Raw genomic sequence first — 23635 nt, 5'->3', positions numbered from 1 at the left:
GGGAGGGGGGCCTCTCACTGACACTAGCTTGAAGTCCTCAGCCAGACCCTCAAGGCTGGGGCCCGGAGTCTTCGAGAGCCAGACCTGGGGCGGCCAACATGGGCCCAGAGCTTGGCGTGTCCTAGCACCAGGTTCCCAGGCAGACAGAGCGCTGGTCACAGGCCTGGCTCTGGGGCCCCTCGGCTGCTCCCAGGGGATGACTCAGGGTGACCCCTGCTTTGGGAGCCTTGCAGCCCTCCAAAGCCCCATGAAAAGAGCAGGTGGCCCCATCCTGGCCTTTGTCAAAGTAGCACATGAGTCCCAGCCCAGACACCACAGGATGGTCACGGGGCTAACGTCCCAGGCCTGAAGTCTGGCCTCAGTTACCCAGAGAGCCTCAGAGCACTGGGCACTGACAGAACCCACATGAACCGCCCCCAGTTGCACAGGGACCGAGATGGGAGCACACTCAGATGTGTCCCCACCACTCGGGTCCTCTGCCAACCCATTCATGTCAGAGGAACACCCTGGCCACCGCCCTGCAACGCTGAACTGCTCTGAGGGGCGCCCTCACCCTAGGCTGTCCGGGTCCCTGACAAACACGGGAGGGGGAAGCCCCAGGCCTCCAGGCGCTCCCCCTGCATCTCTCCCCGCGCAGCAACCAGGCCAGGGCGTGGAAGGGACCAGAGCACTCTTTCCCCGGGCAAGGAGAGGCGAGGCTGCAGCCTGGCCACAGAAGCCCTCTCGATGGGGAGGAAGCCGGGAGCTGGGACCCACCTCCGTGAAGAGGAGACAAAGGCAGGAGAGACCAGGTCCAGGCAGGAGGCTGTGAGGAAGATTCCAGAAGGCAGCAGGATGTGAAGAGGGAAGGGAGGCGAGAGAGTGGGAGAAGTGACACAAGGTGAGGGCCAGATGTCCAGACCAGAGAGGTTGTGGCAGGAGAAGAGGGGGCAGAGGAGCCTTGGGGGTGGGGTCGCCCCTGGGGCCCAGGTTCCCGCTGGGGCTTGTGGGATTACGGGTAGAACAGGAGGAGGGTCAGGCCTCAGCGGGCCTGCTTTTCTGACTCTGCCCCAGCACTGCTGTTTCTCCAGCTTCCCTGTCCTTCCTCAACTCACCTCTTGACCTCAGGGTCAGCGGCCTCTGAGTAGCCAGCGCACCCTGCCTCGCTCCACCCTCTGCCTTCAGCCAGCGTCAACCCTGAGGGCCACTGACCCCCCGGGACACTGAGAACATCCGCCAAGAATCCCGGCCCACCCTGCGGCCGCCGAGGACCACTGGCACGGGGGGAGGGACAGTCAAGACGAGCACAGGCGGGGAGGGACGTGGGGGTAGGGAGAACATCTACAAAAAAGACGGTAGGACTGGACGGAGCCCCGCCAAGCTGCATCTTCTAGAAACCCGCCTTGGGCTCTGGAGTCAGCTGTCGCTGTGTGTGGGAGGCCTCCCTGCTGCTCAACCCCTGCTGTCCTGCTGGCCGTGGGGTGATGGCTGTGGTGCCCCGTGGGCCCGCACCCGACCTGCCCAGTCATCGAGATGCTCTCAGGAGCCCACCTGCTCCTGAGCTGACCCCATCAACTCTGAGCTGAAGCCCCGACCCCCCCAGCAGGAATGGAGCCAGGATGGGGAGTCCCCCAGAGGCGGGGGCAGCAGAGGCCTGGACCCCTTGCCTGTGGGAGCCTGGGTTTCTGGCTGTGCCCCTCTACCCGTGCAGACAGCCTCCCCTCCTAAAAGTCTAGGTGTTGGGACGGGATTCTGCTGCTAAGGGGTCCTGCCTGCCCCCTGTCTCACCCCAGACTCTCCCAGATACTGCAACCCCCAGAGATTGTCCACAGGACGTGGCACCCCTCCTCAAACTAATAAAGGCCTCCTACCTCAACTGCCCACTGCTGAGTCCTCCTTGGCAAGGCACCCACTGGCCAGGAAGAGCACAGTGACTCCCTTCCGGGTCTCCAGCTCTGGGGAAAGTGGGTTCCCTGACACTGGCATGGCCTATCCCTTTCCCGCTCCTGGCCTGGACGAAAAAGCCCTCCTCCAGCAGAGATAAAACTGTTGGGAGGGTTGGAAAGTGGGGCGGTGGTCCAGCGGTCGGACAATGATAACAACTACTGGGCTGAGTACTTACTAGGCATCCATCTCCACAATGCTCTCCCTCTGCCCCATCCTTTTCTGTTGAAAAAACCGAGGCCCAGAGAAGGTAAGTAACTTGCCCAAAGTCACACAGGTCATTAGTAATGGGGCTGGGATCTGAATTCTCAGCATCTGACTTTTAATGTCATCTCTTCGCACCTTCTTAATGATGAGTTGGGCAGCTGGGGTCAGTGGGACAAGTGACTGAGAGTCCAGCAGGGCGCCAGGTCCTGGGTCCTGGCCTTAGCCTCTTCTCTGTGATGGGCATCAGTTTCCCCAAGTGCAGAGAGATCAGAGCCAATGTTTCAGATGCTCCCCACGGCCATGGGTTTTCCTGGGACTTCTAGGGGGTGATCTCTGGGGAAGGGGAGGCTGAGAAGATGGGGGTCTGAGCCCCCCACCTCATTCTTCCATGGCAGCCGTGCTTTTCCTGTGTTACATATTGATCCTTCACGTGAGCTACTGTAAGAAGAAAAGGGAGTCTTCAGCTAACATTTTGAAAAGCCCTGGACATGATCATCCATTGGTTCATTCATTCAACGGACCTATCCCCATGGTCTCCTGTGGACCAGGCATGAGGCTGGGCTTCGGGGTAGACACCACTTATCAGACACAGCCTCTGCCCCCAGGACCCCACAGCCTGGGAGGGGGAGGCAGACACGTGGACTGATACCCTTGACATAGGGTGCCAGGTGGTGTCGGGGAGCACGAAGGATGCAGCCAATCCTGGAAGTGGCCCCCAAGGGGATGGGGTGGAGATGGGATGTGTATTTGATGTCTCTGAAGGTGGCGAGGGGGAGTGGGGTCACAGTGTTTGAAGAAGGGCTCTTTGCTTCTACAGTATGGGTGGTCTTTCTCTCCTCAAGTTAGTGAGGTCTTTTATGCAGAGGCTCGAGGAGGGGGCTGGACTTGCTTCCCACTGGTCTGGGGGCTGCCACTAATCAAGACTCTCTCCTTGACCAAAATTTAGTCAGGCTCCTCTGAGATCTCTTCTCAGCTAGGTCTCAACATTTGGGTTTCTATTGCCCCGTTTTAGCAAGAATCCTGCCATGTCAGTTTAGTGAGAATCCCTACCCACCCTCGATACCTGATCAGATTTCTCAGCCTCCACCACCCCCGGGTGACACCTGATTACCCCACCTGCCTTCTGCAAGAATCCAGGTAGGTCGGTTAAGCAAGAATTCCCCAGCTCTTATCAATTTTCCACCTCCCCCAACCCCTGCTATAAACCCTCACTTAAGAAATGTAAGGATTTGAAATTGTATTTGGAAATGAGCCCAATTCTATACTGGTCCCTATTGCAATAGTTCTTGAATAAAACCTGTTTTGGCCCCTTAAGCTACTGTCTGGCTCTGGTTTTCTAGGGGTTGTGACTCAGATGGAATCAGATTCATCATTGGACCCCGGGATCTCTGCCAACTAAAAGTTGTCGCTTGCCATTCTTGTTTCTATAAGAATGAACTCACCAGCCACTGCAGCCTCTGACCTTCAACACCCCCTGAAAGGAGTTCAGGGTGGAGATCAGGAATGAGGCCCTCTGTGCTCTGGGAAAAACTGGCAGAACAGGTCTTCAGGTAGTTAGATATTTTCAGGAGAAGATTTTATGAGCTCAATTTCTTGCATCTTCTCATATCTAGAAAAGCACTAAAATCATTAACAGAGACATCTGGCTCCTTGTGACTAGCAGCAACCTTCTTGACTAATAGCAACTTTTGTCAAAATGCGTGCCTGACTGCACCAAAATCACACATATTCTGACCCCTCCCCCCTTTACCTCTTTGGAGCAGCTCCTCGGTGCTATTTGAGATGCTATAGTTCTCATTTTGCCCCAAATAAAACTTAACTCGCAACTCTCACGTGTGCATTTTAAAAAATTCAACACCTCTCACTTTCAGTGGGAAAGTATAGCACAGCCTCGTGGGTTATTACATGACAGTCCTGTTCATTGTCTTTGAGCTATTTTTCACCTCTTGGCTAGATTCCATTTTCCTTTCTGCTTTGTTACCTGTCTGTAAACGGAATGAATCCTGCCATTCTGCACATTTAGTTAATTCTTCTAATTTTCTCAAAAATCTGGCTACAACTCTTCAGATGAATGTTTCCAATTTTTCTCCCACCCTCTTGACTTGGAGTCACTGAGAACTAAAACCCAACTGCCCAGATCCTTACTGGGACTTTCTAAAGAAGCCCTATGAGCTGAAGCTGGATGCATCCATGCCCTTCTCCAAGAAACAAACATGACCATGACACCTATGTCGGTGCCATCACCAGAGATCATGCAGACTGCAACCAGGAAGACCGACGGATTGCCACTGCTCGCCTCACTTCACCATCCACAGATGCTTCAAGCTCAACATCTAGAAGTCTCAACTGGCTGTCCTCTGAACCCAGAAACTGGGTTTAGTTGCTCCGATCATTAATCTTTGTTTTTCTTTTTTTCATAGATATCCCCCTCATTTAAATGCTTGATGGTTCACACCATCGAGAAAATACCCTTTACCACCAAGTCTCAACAGATGGTTCCACTGGTTACTAAGGAACAAAAAATGACCAATCGAGAAAGGAACTCATATTGTTCAGAAGAAAGAAGACCTCCTCTTTCCCTGAACCAGAGGAGGGACTGGCAAAGACTCTCCCCTTGACCAAACTTTGGGCTCCTCTGAGAATTTTCTCAACTTGGCCTCAACCTGTGGGCTTCTGTGTTCATCTTTGCATCATTCTTGTGTTTCAGCAAGAATCCGGCTATATCAGTTTAGGGAGAATCCCCACCCTTCCTCAACATCTGATCAAATTTCTCACCTCTCACTAGTCCGCAGGTGATATCTGATCACCACGACCTGCCTTCGGCAAGAATCCTGTTAGGTCAGTTTATCAAGAATCCCCTACTCTCTTAGCAATTTTCCAGCCACTGATTACCCCCACCCACCCTGCTCCTTAGTTAGAAATCCCCACTTCTCTTTGTTTTATTAAGAATTGAGCCCAGTTCTATACCGTCTCTTTACCCCCACTGCAATAGTTAATAAAATCTACTTTTACCGCTTTAACTTCTGTCCAGTTCTGATTTTCTACAACACACCATCTCTGCCCAGACCTAGGTCAGTCTTCCATTCTCGGAGAAGCACTGCCCCTTGCCCCCATTCTTCAGACCCCCCCCCCCCCGAGGGAGTGGCTGTCAACTCTTTTCTAGAACTTGGGCGACACCTACTGGTCATGATAGGTCACCACCTATGCTTTGCTCCACACCTCCTGCCCCTCTGGGTCTGAACCCAAAGGGAGAGACCCTGCCCCAGGCTGGCAATGCCCAGGAGAGCACTAGGAAACCATCACTGTCACCTCCACCTTATCATTGCCATCGGCACTGCCTCTCACAAGGAGCAGACTGGGTGCAACCCTGGCTCTGCCGCTCATGGGGCCACTGGCCTTGGGTTAGTTGCTTCACCCCTCCCAGTCTCCATCTCCCCCTTCTGTAAAATGTGTGTAATAATGAAGAGCACGTCGTTGGGTCTGAGGACTGCATGAGGCCTCGGAGGAGAATGCTCCCAGCACTGGGCCTGGTGCAGAGGCTGGGGCCCTTGACTGCATGTTGGGCCAAAGGTCCTCAGGGCCAGGCTGGCAAAGGGCAGTAAGTGGAAGGAAGGAAGATGCTGATGGAAGTGTATGGCCTGGGACATTCTCCCCCACATGGAAACCTGGCAGAGCAAAGCTGTGGTTTACCAAGAAAATCCGGCTCTCTACACGTGGGTGTTGGGGGGAGGGAAGGGGAAGGAGAGAGGCAGAAGGAGAAGGGAAGGGGGCAACTTAGTGCCCCAGCTGCACAGCCAGGTCCCTGGTGCCTGTCCGGCCCTGGTCTCAGCTGGGCCCGGGAGCCACCTCTCTTCATGCTCAGGACCCGACTATGAACGCAGGGAGGCGGCCCTGTCCTCCCCAGCGGTTGTCATGGCAACACTGCCGTCAGCTTCCCCAGCTGTGGCTTCTAACAAGCAGCTGATGCCACCAACTGTGACAACAAGCAGAGTTGGCCGTTAGGAGGCAAGGGTGCACAGTACAGAGGTCCGGGCACGTGGCCCTGCAACCCTGCCGAACACCCTGCCTCCTGGGCTGGCCATCTGGTACCTCAGCATGTCGGGGCCCTGTGAGTAGAGCAAGATTTATTAAGCACTTACTGTATGCTGAGCACAGGGCTCAGAGCTCTGTGTGTGCCATCTCACTGAACCCTCCTAGCAGCCCTATGAGGTGGGGGCTATTCATAGCTTTGTTTATAAAAGGAGGGAACTGAGGCCCAGAGAAGCCAAGTAAGTTACTCAAGGTCATGCAACAGAAGCAGGGTTTGAACCCTGACTCCAGAGCCTTAGCTTCAGAGAGCATCCCTTCAACCCCTTCATTCTGAGAAAGGGGATGGGAAACAAGAAATTTAGAATTGGGACTTCCCTGGCGGTCCAGTGGCTAAGACTCCGTGCTCCCACTGCAGGGGACATGGGTTCCATCCCTGGTCAGGTAACTTAAGATCCTGCATGCCGTGCGGTGTGGCCAAAACAAAAAAAAGAAACTTAGAATCCGAAGACATGGGTTCCCATTCCAGCCCCACCTGCCTGCTCAGACCCTCCATTTTCATCTGTGAAAAGGGAATGAATAATTTCTGAGGTCTCACTGATGATCAACAAGTTGGGTGAGAAAAAGCTTCAGGAAGGGTCAGATGTACACAAATAGGAACCTGGGGCCCAGGAAGAGGAAGGGGCTTATGTGAGGGGGTCCTCACCCCAGCTTCCTTCTCTCTGGCCTCCTAGCTCCCCTCCTTCCAGCCCGCTTCAGCCCCACCCCTGCTTCACACTCATCTCAGCTACGGGCTGCCCCTCTCCCTTGCCTGCCTCCCGGCCGCAGGCCGTTCCCTCTGCCTGGTGCCCTCTCCCTCCTCTCCGCCTTGCCTGGCCGCCTTCCACCTAACCTTCAGGTCTGGAAGCCTCTGCTGACCGGCAGGTCTGGATGCGGTGCCCCCCAGGTATGCCTGCATCCGGGCTCCCTGCCCCTCACTGTCTTGTTATCACCTGGTTACTTGTCTGTCTTCAGCTCCATTGTGAGCTTTAGGTGTCAGGGGTGTACCCTCCTATTCCCACTGAATCCAGTGCCCACCCCGTCTCGGCATACTGGATATTTGTGCACTGGGTGAATGAATGAATGAAACCACACAACGACTTAGTGGCTTGGCCAGAACCAGAACCTGGGCCTCCCTCTAGGGCAAGTGTTTAAACCCCAGGGGAACAGCCTCCTCCATTACCCCTCCCCCAAGTCTCGCCAGTACTGGATTCCTTCCGAGATGAGCTCAGGGAGAGGAACCTTAGGGCAAGGAGAGTCAGCCTGGGCTCTAGTCGCTGCTCTGCTATGCGTTAGCGGTGTGGCCTTGAGCCTCAGTCAGCTGGGGACTTAACAGCAACGGCCCGAGGAAGGTCGGGTGTAGTATGCACAAAGGGAACGCTGTGCCTGGACGAGGTGAGCCTCAGGACCTGGACGCTGCTTGTTGCAGCAACCAAGGCTTGAGGGCACATCTGGATTCCCCTTCTCCCCGCTCAGGGTCCCGGGACCTGGGCCTCGCCCCCTGCCCCAGCCCTCTGTTCTCCCACCGGACGTGATTTCGCTTCCGGATGAGCTCAGTAATGCCTGGCCCATCCCAGGCACCCCGGGAGAGCCTCTGTACTCGCTGACCCAGTCACCTCTCTCCCCGCCAGGCGGGCTGCCCCACTCCAGGCCCCCAGCCATGCCCATGCTGCTGCTTTATGCCAGACTCCCCACATCTGCTCATCCCTGCGCCTTTCACAGCTTTGCAGTCACCCCGGAAGTGGGGATGGGGGACAATGGCTCTGCCTGCCATGCACACAGTCACTCCCAAGCGGTGACAGCCTTTCCCTGTGGGGCACTGAGCCCAAAGCCCACCCTTGGTGGAGGGTGTGCCCACTGCTCCACCCCTCCCTGACCGCCTGGCAGCTTCACCCAGACGGCAAGAAATGCAGCTGAGGAAAAGGTGCAGACACAGAGCTGCCGCAAAAACGCATCTACACTTGACGTCTGTCCCCTTTGAGGCAGGGCGTTCGCTCCTACAACAGTGCCGAGGTGGAAGGAAGGGACACGACTGCGTCCCCGCGGTCGCCACAGCCCTCCCCATGTGAGTCATCACGCGCCCTGGTCTCCGCCGTCCACCGTCTGCCTGTTTTCCCCTAAGGACACTGAGCTGCCCAAGCTCTCCCAGGTGGAAAGTGGTGATGGCTCAGAGCACTGGGAGCCCCGCTGCTCCCAGGCTCGAGCCCAGACCTCTTGGAGTGGCCGCAGGCTCTCCTTGACCTGGCCTTGCCTGCCTCATCTCCTGCTCGCTTGAAAATCGACTCCCACATTCCACGCTCCCCACTCTGAGCTAATGCAATCCCCTTCGCATTGACCTCACATCATTCAACATATACACCAGGGATTAGAAAAGGACACAGATCCTTGTCCTCAGGAGCTCATCTTCCAGTGGGGAGGCAGACAACGAGCAGTGGTATCCATGAGTGTACGATGCATGGGGAAACAGAGAACAGGATGAAGGGGATGGGAAAGGCCAGCGGAGGGTGGGCAGTATTAAAGGGGGGGGTCGCATAAGCTTTATCAGGAAGCTGAGATTCCAGCAGAGACTTGAAGGAGGTAGGGAGTCAGGCACGTGGGATGCCGCTTCTAGGCAGAGGGAGCCACTGTGGGCAGGGTCCTGGGATGGAGCGTGGCCGCCATGTTCAAGGAACAGAACAGCATGGAGGCCATTGGCTGGGGTGGAGGGAGTGAGCGGGAGAGGATAGGAAGCGAGGCTGCGTGGGGATGGTCATGGGGGTTTCGGGGCTGTGGAAGGACATCGGCTCTTACTCAGAGGCAGACGGGGAGGGCGTGAGGAGAGGAGTGACGCGATCAGACTCCAGGCACCCTGCTGACCAGCAGCTGGTGGATGAGAGATTGCAGAGGCTGAGGGTGGAAGTGGAGAGAATGATGTGGGGCAAGCAGTAGCCCAGGAACGAGGCGATGGTGGCTCAGACCAAGATGGCAGCCCTGAAGGTGGCCCAGGTGGTTCTAAATTTTTCCCCTCTCATCTTTGTCTTTTTTAAAATGTGTACATTTTACTGAAGTATTTTATAAATATAGAATCTAAGTGTATTTTGAAGGTGCCAACACATTAGATGTGGGATATGAGAAAAAGAATTTGACATGCATGTTTTTGGCTTGGGGGAGGGGCAAACATGGAGGACGGCCCTTCAGCTGATCTGGGGGGAGACGTGGCAGTGGCGCTTTCAAGCAGGTTTGCTGAATCACCTTCCATCCCTCTACCTCACTTGGTACCTCAACTCCCCCTTATCTTCAGCTCTCAGGTGAGACATCAGACCCTCAGCATTCCTCGGGGAATGCTGACCCCCTGCCCCGATGGTGGTCATGGCTCGTGAGCTGACCCCAATTTCAGCATCTCCCAGCCTGCCTTGTAATCACCTGCTGACTTGTGTTCTGCCTGATCTGAGAGCAACTTGGAGTCGGATGCAGCTTTATTTCTCTGCTTTAGCACAGGGCCTGGCTTGCAGCAGGCCTTTGATGTGGATTTGTTGAGGGGATGAATGATCGCCCTTCCAGGAAAGCGGGCTTTCCCAGTGAAAGCCAACGACAGTCCCACCACCGTCCTGTCCTCCCAGAATCAGGGCATCGACGGCAGCAGTTCGATACCACCACGGGCCCCATTTTACAGATTAGAATCGAAGGCCCAGGCGGTGGACCACGGCCTGGATCTCACACTGAAATCCCTGCCCCCATGCTGAGCCCAGCCCTGGCCTCCCTCCCTCCACTGTGTCATTTGGCCAGTCCTGAGCTGGTCTCTGTTGTGGTCCAGAGTCCCCAAGGAGGGGAGGTGCCCAGCCACCCTGGTTCCATGCCTGCCTTTCCATGGTCACTCCCCTCACCACCTTTTACAACCTTAACCATGACGCCCGTCAACCCCAAGTTTCCTTCTGCAGTAGCGATTACTACAACGCGTGGGCAGGTGGGAAAACAGACCAGTTTCCCCCGTGACCTGCCAGTTGAGCCAGGCAGAGCCCCGGAGCCCTAGTTCCCAGACCCTCTGCTGACCACCCACCTCTGGCTTCCCTGTCTTCACACCCGTGACAGCGTCACTCAATCCAGATTGTAAGTGCCTGAACTTGAACTTCTAGAAGCTGCTCTGGCTCTCAACTTTCTCCCCAGGATATTTACACCTGATTCTCTGTTTGTTTTCTTTAAACGTCTGTGTCCCTACCGCCCAGGTCTGTGCCTGCTGCCTAGCAGAGGCTCAGTGAACTTCTGTGAGTGACCACAGCCTCTGTGTGCTCTCCAGTATTGCATGAGGATGGCCTTTCTCCTCCCAAACCTGACAGGTAAGGGGCAGGGGCACGTCCACGCTGTTCATGTGGCCTCCAAGCTCGGCACAGTGCTGAGAACCCTAGAGCCTCGGGTAGTGAAGACCAACGACATCAGTGAGTTACAGCGCCCGGCAAACCACACCAAAACTTAATGACATTAAATGGGCCCGTTATGTAGCTTGCACTTCTGCAAGGTGGTGGTTTAGCTGGGGCTCAGCTGGGCAGTTGTTTTGGTCTCAGCGAGGTTCTCTGGTGTCTCTGGTCAGCCGTGAGCTGGCTTTGCTGATCCCCGCCGAGTGCTCTCACAGGTCTGAGGTCCTCAGCCAGCCAGCTGGCCTGACGACCCTGATCCAGGTGGGTTCCTGCCCTCCTGCAGGTGGGCCCAGGGTGTTTCTCATGGCAGCGGCAGGTGTTTCCAAGAAAGAGGGGACGTGCATTGGGCCTCCAGAGGCCTTGCTGGCGAACTGGTGGACCATCACTTCCACCTTGTTCTATTGACCACAGTAAATCACAAGGCCAGTTCAGAGTTCAGATTCGGGGGTGGGGAAAACAGTCTACCGCTTGATGGGAAAAGCTGAGCATTACATCGTGAGAGGTGAGGATACAGAGAGGTAAGAAGAGTTGTGGTCATTTTTGCAATCTACCCCAGGGCATCAGAACGATTAGCATCCACCCTGACTGGACCACTTTAATATTTATTAGAATTTACGCCTTATAACCAGGGGCTTCTAAATATGGATCGAAATCTTGGATACCCCCAATTCCTTCTCCCTTGCCCTTTCTTCATTTCTTTGTTATCTTCCTGGCGTGACATCCAGGTGGCAGCCGTGGGAGCTGATGTTCTCATGCTCTGTCTCCTGGGAGGTGAAAATGGCATCGACTTTTTCCTACCTCGGGGTTTTCTGGAGAAGGCAGAACTCCAGCAAATGAGAAACAGAGTCCAAGTGTGCTTCTCGGGTCCTTGGCATGTGGCCGAGACCTTGTTTTCCAGGATCCCTGCTTGGCTCCAGCTGGATCTGGGTTGTGGGTCTGGTTCCCAAACCCACCCTGTATCCTGATTTTGACGTGGGGATGGAGGGAGAGTTTAAGGCGGATCCTGGGGCCTTTCCCCTCCTGGAAATTTCCTGGGATGGGGGTAGGCGACTTCTCTCTACCCTGTCACCTTGTTTTATTGCTTCCTAGTGCTTACTGCTATTGGAATGTACTATTTATGTGTATGTTTATGGTCTGTCTCCCTCCATTGAAAGCCAGGATTCTGTCTTTTCCACTGTTGATCTCCAGCCCTCTAATGCTGAGTGACAAAGGAGTATCCCAGACCAGACCGACCAGGGATGCGTGGCCTCACTAGCATTGGAGTTTGCTCCTGCCGCAGCGGGGCCAGCTGGAGAAGAACCGCTTGAAGTTTGGGCAGGTTCTCTTTGAAGCGGATTGCGTGTCACACTCGCAGGCTCTTAGCCCACAGAGGCAGCCGACACCAGGACCAAGGGCGCATTCAACTGAAGGGAGACAGAGGGTCACAGGGGGCTTCCATCCACTCCCAGTGTTTGATTCTAAAGTTGGGGAGAGCTGGGAGCTCGCTGCAAGGGGTCAAGGGTTGAAAATAGAAAGGAAAGGAACTGGGAGTTCTTTTCTTTTGTCCCCAAGCCGTTCCCCCACCACACCGGGACATGCCCCAAGGAGAAGCCTGGAAGGAAGCGAGAGAAGGAGCAGGTGTGGGCTGCACGGACGGGCCCTGGGTTAGTGCGGCCAGGCAGTACCCTGGCCAAGGACACGAAACCTATTTTATCAGAACTCAGCCCCTCCTTCCAACAGCTTACCTGGCATCTCACCTGGATGTCGCAGGCATCTTCAGTGTAAGACGCCCCAAAGGAAGCTCTGGATGTAAGGGTCCCCTTCCGGCCCCCCGCCCACTGAGCTGGTCCTCCACCCACACTCTCGGCTTGGGAAATGGCAGCCCCTCCCACTCAAGCCAGAAAACTAGCAGCCGACCTTGATTCCTACCCCCCTTTCGCTTTCACAGCCCATCCACCCAAAGTTCCATTGATGTCTCTATGTTTAGCATATTTCACTCCGCCCTCTTCTCTCCATCTTCTTGGCCACAATCCCAATCTCTGTCATCACCAGCAATTCCACCCTAATGGAAGGAAATAAACAGGGACTGTCTTTAAAATTTTTTTTTAATTTTTATTTATTTTTGGCTGCGTTGGGTATTCGCTGCTGCACACAGGCTTTCTCTTGTTGCGGCGAGCGGGCTTCTCCTTGCACTGGCTTCTCTTGTTGCAAAGCGTGGGCTCAGTAGTCGTGGCTCGCGGGCTCTAGAGCGCAGGCTCAGTAGTTGTGGCGCACGGGCTTTGTTGCTCCGCGGCATGTGGGCTCTTCCTGGACCAGGGCTGAATCCCTGTCCCCTGTGTTGGCAGGCAGATTCTCAACCACTGCACCACCAGGGAAGTCCAAGACTGTCTTTAAATGTAACTTGAATTAGGATCACTCTGTTGCTGAAAGCCCTGCTGTGGTTTCCTACTATTTGGACAAAGATATCCCAAATCCTTGCCATGGACGCCAAAGCAGGCTTGCCATGATGGGGTCCCCGCCAACCTCTCCATCCTCACAGACCTCCACTCTCTCACCTTCACTCTGCTCCAGGACCAATGGCCTCTTTATGTCACATGTTTTGTTTGATCTTGTCCCAGGGCCTTTGCACTTGCTATTCTCTTTGTCTGAAACACTTCTCTCCAGGATTTTTAAGTGGCTGGGTCCATCCCACCTTTGCGTCTTGGTCAAATTTCCTCTCTTCAGAGAGGCTCTCCCTGCCCACTCCTTCTAAAGCTTCTCCAGCCACCCTCCCTCACATCCCCATTTGTTTGATCCACCATACTTTTCATATCTCTTATTTCTCTTATTTGTGTCTGTTTCTCATCAACAAAGTGTAAGCTCTGTGAGACTGGGGCTTTTTCTGTCCTGTCCCTCCCAGTATCCCTAGCTGGGATACTATGCTGGCACATAGTAGGTGCTCAATAGTCATTGAATAAGTGAATGAAGCTCAATGGGCCTTTGGGATTGAGTGTCTGCACTGTGGCCAGGTGACCACTAGGTGGGCATCTTTCATTTAGTAGTCAGAGTTATAGTGCTCTGTGCATGGGTGCATGTGCGTGTGTGCGTGCGTGCATGTGTGTGTGTGTGTAGGGGATGTCTAAGGCAGCCTCCTTCTAGATAACTCCACTCCATTTCCACTCTCTTTTGAGGGTTGTGGGGGTGAGGAAGTGAGGTGGCCAGACTCCCTGATGTGTTGGCCCTGGGCAAGTTAGTTTCAGTATCATTTATAAAATGGTGATAGGGCTTCCCTTGTGGCGCAGTGGTTAAGAATCCGCCTGCCAATGCAGGGGACAGGGATTCGATCCCTGGTCCAGGAAGGTCCCACATGCTGCGGAGCAACTAAGCCCGTGCGCCACAACTACTGAGCCTGCGTTCTAGAGCCCATGCTCCGCAACAAGAGAAGCCACCAGAATGAGAAGCCCACGCACCGCAACGTAGAGTAGCCCCCGCTCTCCACAACTAGAGAAAGCCTGCGCACAGCAACGAAGACCCAATGCAGCCAAAAATAAATAAATTTTTTAAAAATGGTGATAAAAGCAATAGTATCAAAAGTAAACAATGGTGTCTAGTTCACAGGATTGTTGTAAGGATTTTCACTGGTGTCGTTACAGATGGAGTAGTCTGGATGTGCTCAGAGCACAGAGAGGCCTCTATAAATGCTTGTTATCATGACGATGGTGCACCCTTAGCTTCACATGTTGGAAAAAGAAGGGCCCTTTGAAACTGGACCAGTGCTGGCTATCGTCTGTTTGTTTGCTTTTCCCCCTCTCCGAAGTCTACAATTCCTGCAGGAAGCTGTCCTCCCACATCTCACTGGAGCCTGGATTTCTGAAGACATGTTGACACCCACCCTACGCCTCAGCTGTACCTCTCCACTCACCCTCAGGAAATGTGCCAGGGATGGTTCCTGCTGCTCCCACTGTTCCTGGCGCCTGGATCACCTTTGCCTTCGCGCTCTCCCTTCTCCATCTGTGACAATCCTTCAAGACCGATCAGGCCCCAGCTCCTGCAGGGACTCCCTGAGAGCCTCCATGTCCAGGTCTCTCACCTCCGCCCAGCATGCCCCTTGCTGCCCTCCCCCGGCAGCCGCCATGGTCTGCAGGGGCTCACAGGGTTGTGTGGCTGCTGCCCTTGGTGGGGCCCAGGGCTACTTGGGCACAGGGCCATGCCCCATCCAACCTCGCTTCCCTCCCAAAGGGCCTGGCACCTGGTGCTCTCACTTACCCGGGTGCTGCTTCTCTGGAAACTGGAAGCGAGGCAATTTTCTCACCCTTTCCTCTTTCTCGTCCATCTCCCTTTCTGTTTATCTCTTTGTCTCCTGTTCCTGGTCTGTAACATCTCTTCTTTCTTCCATCTCAATTCACCAAACCTCCTTCTTCCTTTCTCACTACCCTCTTTTCCTGCTTTGTCTTCCGCTCTTTTCCAAAGCGTGGAGTAGAATTCTCTCCTGCTGTCTAATTCTACATCTAACAGCTTGCCCAGGGTGCAGGCTGTCAGGACCAACCTGGAGCAGCGGTCTATTGCTGTGGACATCCCACAGCCATTGTAGCATCAGGCCAGTCATGGGCCGGAAGAAGAGGCAGCTCTGGGCCAAGAAATGCCATGTTTGGAAGTCATCTTTTAAAAACAAGCCTAAACCCAGATCCTGCATCTTCCAATTTGCTGATGGGGAAACTGAGGCATGAAGAATGGAACTGACAGCTTTAGGATATGCTTTCTCATTCCATGAAATATACCTCCACCAATGAGACAAAGCAAGAAGGTCTACGTTCCTGCCTGGGCTAACCCAGACTGCCTGCCATGCTGCTACTCCCTGTGCCCGGCCTCCGGCCTGGTCTCTAAACCCTCTCCTTGGGAGCTCTTGTGGGTTTTTTTTGTTTGTTTTGTTTGTTTTTTTTTGTTTTTTTTTTTGCAGTACACGGGCCTCTCACTGTTGTGGCCTCTCCCGTTGTGGAGCACAGGCTCCAGACGCGCAGGCTCAGCGGCCATGGCTCACGGGCCCAGCCGCTCCGCGCCATGTGGGATCTTCCCAGAACGAGGCACGAACCCGTGTCCCCTGCATTGGCAGGTGGACTCTCAACCACTGCGCCACCAGGGAAGCCCGGGAGCTTTCGTTTTGAAGTTCAGGGCTCTAAATACCACCGAGCTCTGCTGACTCTCCAGTTCTCACCTCAGCCTAGACATCTCCTTTGAGCTCTAGATGCCAATAGGCTTGTGTTCACGTGACTCCCTCTTGGGTGTCTGATATGCATCTCAAACCCAACATGGCTCATGCCAGGCTCTTGCTGTGTCTGCAGAGTCTGCTCTCCCCCATCTGCACAAGCTCGTAGATGCACCACCATCCATCACTGTTCAGACCAAGAACCTCAGAGTCAGCCTCCCTTACCTTCGAACCCCACATCTAATCCATCAGCAGGTCCTATCAATCTACCTCCCAAACACACGCAGCATCTGGCACCTCTCCCCAGCTATCGATCTGTGCAACGGTCGCTTCTCCCCAGTGCTACTGAAACACCCATTAATGGCTCCCCATTTCTTCCCCTGCTCCCCAACGTCTCTGTACAGGGGCCAGGGTGATATTTCTGAAGCAAAATCTGAGCAGATCACTTCCTGCTTTAATGCTTCCCCGGCAACCGAAGGAGAAGGTGAGCCCCTCACCCCACGGCCAGGCCCCACCGGACTCACTCCTGGTGGGACGCCCACCGCCCAGCCCCTCGTCTCCTTCCGTACTAGCTAAATGCCACCTCCTTAGAGAGGCCTTCTACAGCCACATAAAGTAGCCATCCTCCCCGCGCACCGACACCCCCTGCCCTTCCGCCCACTGCCATCCTCATCCTTTAGCTTGTGGCCTTATTTTAGATGCTTCATAGCACTTGTCACTACCTAAGTGTATCTTTCTTTCTGAATATTTTATGGGCTGTCTCTCTTCCTGCACACAGGCAGGGAGTTTGTCTTTTCATTGCAGATCCTCAGCCCCAGACACGCTGTAAACGCTCCATCCCAGTTTGCTACTGGCTTACTGGCTGGGCTTACACGGCCTGCGGGGCAGTGAATGAAGCCCCCATCCCAAGAAACAGGGAGTCGGTTTCTCGGTCCAGATCTGCCACCTGCATGTTCTAGCATGGCAGGCAAGTTGTCCCTCTCTGAGCATCTTCCCTCGGCTTTCAAATGAGGGTACGGGTGCTTGCATTGACTATTTCATGAATTTTTTTTCATTCACTCACTCATCAAACCAACAGGTATTGAGTTCCTAACCCGTGCCTGCCCTTTGGCTAGGAAGTGCGGAGGTACAGGTCTGAGCGAGCGGACCCCACACTGCATAGCTCTGGGCATCCTCTGTGGCCTTATGAGGATAAGTGCCGCCCCCAACAAGTGCTCTCCGCTCTCCAGGAATTCACATTCCAGTCGAGGGGAGAATCAATGCATAAATAAACAAATAAGTAAACAAGAAAATGAGATGATGTCAGGTTGAGACAGATGCTAGGAGAGGAAGTGGGTGATGTGTCAGCGAGCGGAGGTGTTGTGAGGAGGAAACTCAGTAGCAAAGGAGAAAGATCTTTGCAAACTACAAATTCCAGTGGTTACCTGCTTCACCCTCCCCCTTTGGCAGAGGGAGAAGTCACAGGCTCAGAGATGGAGGTGATAGTGATACCTCTGGCTGGAACCTGGGCTCTGCTGCCCACGGCCGGGCTCCCCGCTGCACTACAGATGCATTCATGTGTGGGTGGAGGGGGCGTCACCACTGGCAGATCTTAAAATCCCTTGCGAATGCCAAGTACTTATGTAAACCCACTCAACAGAGGGCTAATGACCTCCCCGGTTACCTGAGGGGAGCCTTCGCCCCTCGGCAAATTGGCCCCAGGGCTTGGGTTCCAGGCCTTTCTCTGCACTGAGCTCCCAGTGACATTTAGAGACATGGGCAGACCAAGCTGTTTTTCTCCTTTCCCTTCCCTGCTCACACCAACTGCATCCTGGAGCAGCCACTCGTTGCTAGGCAACCTGGGACCAGGCTTGGGTGCGCGATTTCAGAACTTGGAGGCTGGGGAGGTGGTTAACCCTTGCAAGGCAGCTCCTTGAACTGCAGTATAACCGGGGGTAGAGTGGGCGAGCTTTTATCCTATAAGGGGTTAATAACATTAGCTCAAGGGGAGGCAAATGCAGAGGAGATGTTTCCAAGAAATCTCTCAACAGTACTAAAAAAAACTCCCAGTGCTTTCCCACAAAGTAAAGGGGAAAAGGAAACTGAGATTAAACGAAAGAAATCTCAACTTCTAAAAGGAGGGGCATTAACTAACTAAGCACCTGCTCCGAGCTGGGTTACTTTAGTCAGTCCTTTAGTGACCTTATGAAGTTCTGATTAGCATCTCCATTTTACAGATGAGGAGACTAAGGCCCAGGGGGGCTGTGCAATTATCCAGCTAGAAAAGGTGAAGCTGGGATGCAGGCCCAACTCTGCCTGACTCCAAAGCGTGTGCTGTCTCTGGGCCCCTTAGCAGTGTACATAGAGATAGAACAGAAAGATCTGGGTCCTTGCAGAGGGGCAAATTCCTTCTGCTCTTCTTTGCCCCTTGGGCCAGGGCTGAACATTCTGACAAGCCTGTTGTAGATAATAAGATATGCATTTGTGTGAGCCCCCAGCCAAGAGCAGCCCCATCGCCCTCCCAGCGGCCCCATGCCCCTGGGGAGGATGGTGGGAGGCAGGGGCACCAGCTGGGGTCAGATGACCTGGGTCTGAATCCCAACTCTTCTTTCCATGGCTGTGTGGCCTTGGCCATCTCACTTAACCTCTCTGAGCCTCAGGGTCCTCCTCGACAATGGGGAGAATAATGCCCACCTCAAAGGTTTATCACGGATTCACAGTGTTGAGTGTAAAGCATCTGTCAGATGCTCATGAACTGTAGCTGTTGTTAGTGCACCTATTTTATGGATGAAGAAACTGAGGCCTAGAAAACTCAGGCCAGCAGTGTGTTCCAGAGCACTGGAAAGCCTCAAGACGTATGAGTTTTAATCTTGCCTGTTACCTTGGATCAAACCCTTCCCCATCTCTGGGTCTCAGTCTCCCCATTGCTACAATGAGGGTTTGGTTTGGATGGTCCAAAGGGCACTTTCAGCTCTGGAGAAGGCCAGGACAGCAGGGCCTGCGGCTGGCTGCCTTGTTCTGTGCCCCTGGCCCTGGCACAGCACTGGCCCTGGATGGGCACCCAATGGGTGCTCAGTTGATACTGGGCAAATGAATGGATGTGTGCGGGGTTCACTTGGGGTCTCAGCACACACTGGAATAGGGGTTTGGCAAGGTGGGGGTGGGGACAACAGGGGGGTCAGCCTGGTCCTAACTAGCTGGGTCAGCTGAGGAGGGGGTGCTGATGTCCTGGTGAGGACGGAGAAGCATCCCTCCGTGCTAACTCCCTAAGCAAGATGTTGCGCTCTGGGAGCCCTGGTCAAGCTTCGGGAGCACCTGGCTGCTGCTGCTTGGCAGGGGCCAGCATCTGCAGAAAGCAGGGCCAGGCCACGAACTTTCCAGTCCAGCTCCCGGCCCCTGCCTGCACCTCTCACCACCCCCCAGCCTGATGTGCCAAGCGGAGAACATTTCCTGTGCCACCTCCTGGGGCTCCAGCCTCTGACCCCAGGTCACTCTCCTCCATTTCCTGGGGTCCTGGGCTGCGCTCTGATCCCTACCTGGGAGGGTGAAGAGGGTTGATAAGGAAGCTGCTCCAGGTGCAGAGATTCCGGGCTGGCCCCCGTGACACAGGAGCAGCGGGAGGAGGCTTGGTCTGGGCCTGAGACCACAGTGCGGGAAGGTCCTTTGCACTTACTGAAATTCCACTTCCCTCCTCAGAACACCGTTTCCCTCCTTCATTGGTCCCTGCGCTTTACAGGGGCATCAGAGGAGAAAGCTCTTAGAGCATATTTTCTCTCAAAGTGATGCTTTTCAACCATTCTAAGGTAACACTTAACATGACAAATGTTAAGATCAAGGCGAAAAGAGGTGAGAAGAAACCATGTGAAAGTGAGACCATGAGCTGGGCTGAGGGGAGTCAGGGGCAGCTTTTCTGTGTGCCTCTCTGCCACCAACCGACAGCCAGGCTTGGCCCCTGCCTTCCACCATGTGGAGCCATGAGGGGTGGGAGGGAGGACGTCAGAAACTTGGTCCCTGGCCTCCAGAGGGCATCATATGCCAAAGCAAACAATCCTCTGGGGACAACCTCCTCCAGTCACCCCCTCCCCCGCCCCTCCACTAGACCCTGATCTCTCCCCATCTCCTGGACATGGCCTTGGGGGCCTCACAGAGGGGACGCCTTGCTTTAGGTCTGAGGACGGTCACAGCCAGAGAGCTCCAACACAGGAAGTCTCCTTGAGCTCACATAAGAAAAAGGGGGTTCCCTCCCCATCGGTGGTGTGCTTGGGGGGGCCGAGAAGCAGACTCCGCTGAAGCTGGTCTCCTGTCTGCAGGGGCCTGAGCCATGTTTCACCACTGGGACCAGGGAGACTGCACCACCCTAACGCTCAGTGTGTCCTAAGCCGGAGCCCTGGCTGGGGGCTCTGGGAGATGAGTGGAAGGGAGGTGGTCCCCCGGCCTCAGGAGAAGACAGGCGATCTCCAAGACACTCTCACAGCTCTGAATAAATACATGAGGGGAGGACAGTGGTTCACGCAACTCCCCAAGGCCAAGTGGAAGGCGAGTCACACATTCGAAGGGGCATTCAAACCACCGGTTGCGCTGAAATGAATGGCGTTCACGACAAGGCCGTGGCCCAGCACCTGCGAATGGGCTTGTTCTTTAGATCCAACTTGCCCTACACACCCAGCAGTCCCAGAACATGCTTTGGGAGATCAGGGGCCCCTCCCCACGTGCTGGACACTCAACACTTGCCCACCCTGTCCTTGGCCCTCTTCCTTGAATGGCCTCCATGACACGTGGGCTCCCTTCCCCGTCCCCCTCCTATTGACTTTGGTGTCCGCCCCTCCCCACCCCCGCACTTATCCCAGTGCTTGGCACGCAATCACCCTTCACAAATATTTGTTCAGCTGAACGACAGCTGAGCTGCTTTGTTAACACATGACAGACATCCGGGAAGAAGCTTCTCGACGGCAACAGCTGCAACGCGAAGCTGCAAAATTCACTGCACTCTCGAGTCAGCAACTATTTATGGAGCACATGCAAGAGCCCGGGTGGGGGCGGGGGTGCTGTGCCCTGCACCCTGCCTCTGGAGGGAGCTGGGGGCACAGCTGCGAATGGGGACCGGGGAGGGACCGGGCCAGGACTCTCAGGAAGCTCTGATTCTCGGAATTACAGCTCTCCATCCCAAAGCACTTGGAAAAAAAATCTCATTTCCCCAAAATTCTCTGGGTCCACAAGGCTGACCTTAAGGAAAGGCCCAGTTTCAAAGACATTCCCTACAGGGAAGGCAACTCACAGATCACGGTCCCGTTGGCCACGCGGAACTGGTACCTCCCTCCAACCACACCCCCCCGCCCCCGGTGAGAAGGTGCGGAAGGCAGGGAGGTAACTTCCTGATGATATTAAAAATCACATAAAGAGGGCTTCCCTGGTGGCGCAGTGGTTAAGAGTCCGCCTGCCGATGCAGGGGACACAGGTTCGTGCCCCGGTCCGGGAAGATCCCACATGCCGTGGAGCGGCTGGGCCCGTGAGCCATGGCCGCTGAGCCTGCGTGTCCAAAGCCTGTGCTCCGCAATGGGAGAGGCCACAACAGTGAGAGGCCTGCGTACCAAAAAAAAATAAAAATCACACAAAGAGCCCTCCTCTACCTACTGCTGTCTCATGAGTGCCTCACAGTAATCCTAGGACGTGCGGTCCTTGTCTCCGTTTTATAGGAGAGGAACTGAGATCCAGAGGTGAATTTCCCAAAATCATACGGCTGGAAGGTGATAGAGTCAGGACTCAAATCTAGGTGCCCATGACTTATTCAGTCATTTAATGACTTTTGACTGAGCACTGAATATGTGCCCAGCCCTGGGAGAGGCTCTGAGCAGACAAGGGTCAGCACATCAGACATAATCCTTCAGTCTTTGCTCTCCTGAGGCTCAAGTTTGGCCAGGGGAGGGGTGGGCGTGCCGGGAAGGGAGAGCACGGGAGGAGAGAAAACAACTGGGGGATGGCCTCGGCCCCCCTCCTCCACCATGTCTGAGTGGCAGGAACACAGAGCTCTGGGGCTGGATTCTAAGACATGAAAAGGATCAGCTTCTGGCCGATGCCCTGGGCTGGACGCTCTGTCTTCCTCACTCACTGTCCCCATCCACACGTGGGCTCTTTGCCATTGGTCATCGTTGGCTAATAGTGTTAAAATTCTCATCAGCCACAGGACTTGGAAGGGGAGGCACAGAGTGTCAAAGGGCCCGGACTTTGAAACAGGCAAATTCTGGCTCAAATCTTGACTCTGCCACTCAAGGGCTCTGTGTCTTTGGGCTCTGCTGTTTTGTTTAGTGGGTCCCTCACTGTTGTCACCTGTAGAATGGAGATGGTGGCACGGCCTCAGCCACGTGCTGGGAGCATTAAACCAAGCCCTGCATGCAAACCATCAATCCCAGGGCTCAGGATGTGATGGGCATTTCATCAGTGTCAGGTCCCCTCAAGGGCTCTGGGGTCCTTCCAGCTGGAACTTTCCATGGTCTCAGGAGCCTGACCCAGAGGAATCAAGCTCCAGGAGTGATATTCACGCCCTACTATGGGGATATATTTATCCACACTATGGTGAAAGTGACCAGGAACATTTTGCTTCTTCTTTCTTCAAATAAAAAGGCACACAAACCATCCAGTTTCCTACCTCCCTGTTCCCTCCCCAGATTAACACCAACCTCCACCTTTTCTGGGAATTTGCCCTCCCCCACCCCCATCCTTAGAAGTAGGCCTGGCAGCCAAGTTTATGCCATGTGTCCTCACCCAGATGGACAACTTTTCCAAACTGGGCCACTTGGATTCTCTTTCCTGGAAAATGGAATTAGGACTGGGAGACAGTTGGTCAGTCTTGCTGCATCTGTAATCCTAAATACTGGAGGCCTGAGAGAAGACGACGTTTACCATGAGGACTGAGAGCTGAACATACTAGAGCTCTGGGCAGGGCTGACCACATAATCTGCAAAGCCTGGTGCAACATGAAGACGAGGGGCCCCTTATTCAAACATTGTCAAGCATTTCCAGCAGGTGACAGAGCAGGGAACCTCATGCGGGCCCTGTATAGGGCATAGGCCACAGGAAGCCAGCCCCAGCCTTGGGTTCCTCAAGACCACCCTCCCACTCCCATTCAGTTTTTTTCTTACCCTCAGGCTCACCTGAATTGGTTTCGGTTCTTTACAATGCAAGGGTCCTACCTAACACCCTCTCTCTCTTCAAGCAAATGAACCGACAGGAGGCCTCAGAGCCTCTGCACTCACCTGGCAGTGTCATCCATGGGGATCCCTATGCTCCCAAGCCCGCAGTAGCAGCCGTATCCATAATTTGAGAAGAAGGTGCTCCGCCCCGTAATGTGTTTGACCATCCTTTGAAACTGCCAGAAGCTTCCATGGGTGGGGGCCATCACTGTCAAGGAGAAAATAAGGAAGAAGCGAAGATGCGATGAGAAAGATGCTGCTTTCAGGTCCCCTAGCCAGAGCGCTTAGCATTCAGATATCAGGAGACCCCTAAATGTGGTGCCTGGGCATCAGCCCCTTTAATGGGGACAAGATAGGTTCATGCTTACCGTGTCACACAGCTAGTGTCTCGCTAGCCCAGGATGAGAACCCAGTTTCCATGACATTTAGGACAATACTATCAACTAGTCTTCTCCCCAAAGTAAAAGGCCACCATCCTGGGCAGAAACACTCTCAGATCTGATGTTAAACATTAATGAGAAATGTTCAAAGCCAGAAATGTAGTCCTTGCAAATACCATCAGGCATTTACAACCTCACAGGAGAAACAAAATACTCAAGAGGCAGAAAAAGTTGTCGTCAATCCATTTTTTTAATGGCAAATACACATGGACCTAGCAATTTTTACTTCTACAAAATGCTTAAGAAAGTGAGGGGAGAAAATTATATATATATGTATGTATG

At 54.2% G+C, this 23635-nt stretch overlaps 1 protein-coding gene across 1 annotated transcript; it reads right to left on the bottom strand.

The window, feature by feature from the left end:
- Nucleotides 1–11837: 11837 nt before the first annotated feature.
- PLA2G2C (phospholipase A2 group IIC) lies at nt 11838–23119 on the bottom strand. Its single transcript, XM_029227039.1, has 3 exons — nt 22977–23119; nt 12311–12339; nt 11838–11989 (listed from the first exon to the last, which is right to left on the bottom strand). The coding sequence occupies exons 1-3, from the start codon at nt 23117–23119 to the stop codon at nt 11838–11840; spliced, it is 324 nt and encodes a 107-aa protein (XP_029082872.1).
- Between the last annotated feature and the right edge of the window lie 516 nt (nt 23120–23635).

Source organism: Monodon monoceros, unplaced genomic scaffold (genome assembly GCF_005190385.1).
Source record: "Monodon monoceros isolate NGI ecotype Baffin Bay Population unplaced genomic scaffold, NGI_Narwhal_1 Super_Scaffold_18, whole genome shotgun sequence".
In the NCBI taxonomy this organism is placed as follows: Eukaryota; Metazoa; Chordata; class Mammalia; order Artiodactyla; family Monodontidae; genus Monodon; species Monodon monoceros.
Note: the sequence above shows the minus strand (reverse complement) of the source record. Positions and strands in the feature narration are given on the sequence as shown.

Bases quoted from the DNA above. Each gene is read 5' to 3' on its own strand.
- PLA2G2C (XM_029227039.1), bottom strand. From the start codon at position 23,119: ATGGCCCCCACCCATGGAAGCTTCTGGCAGTTTCAAAGGATGGTCAAA. The intron at 12,340-22,976 runs GTGAGTGCAGAG...CTTACACTGAAG, and splicing joins CCCATGGATGACACTGCCAG to ATGCCTGCGACATCCAGGTG. The intron at 11,990-12,310 runs GTAAGCTGTTGG...GTCTCCCTTCAG, and splicing joins ACATCCAGGTGAGATGCCAG to TTGAATGCGCCCTTGGTCCT.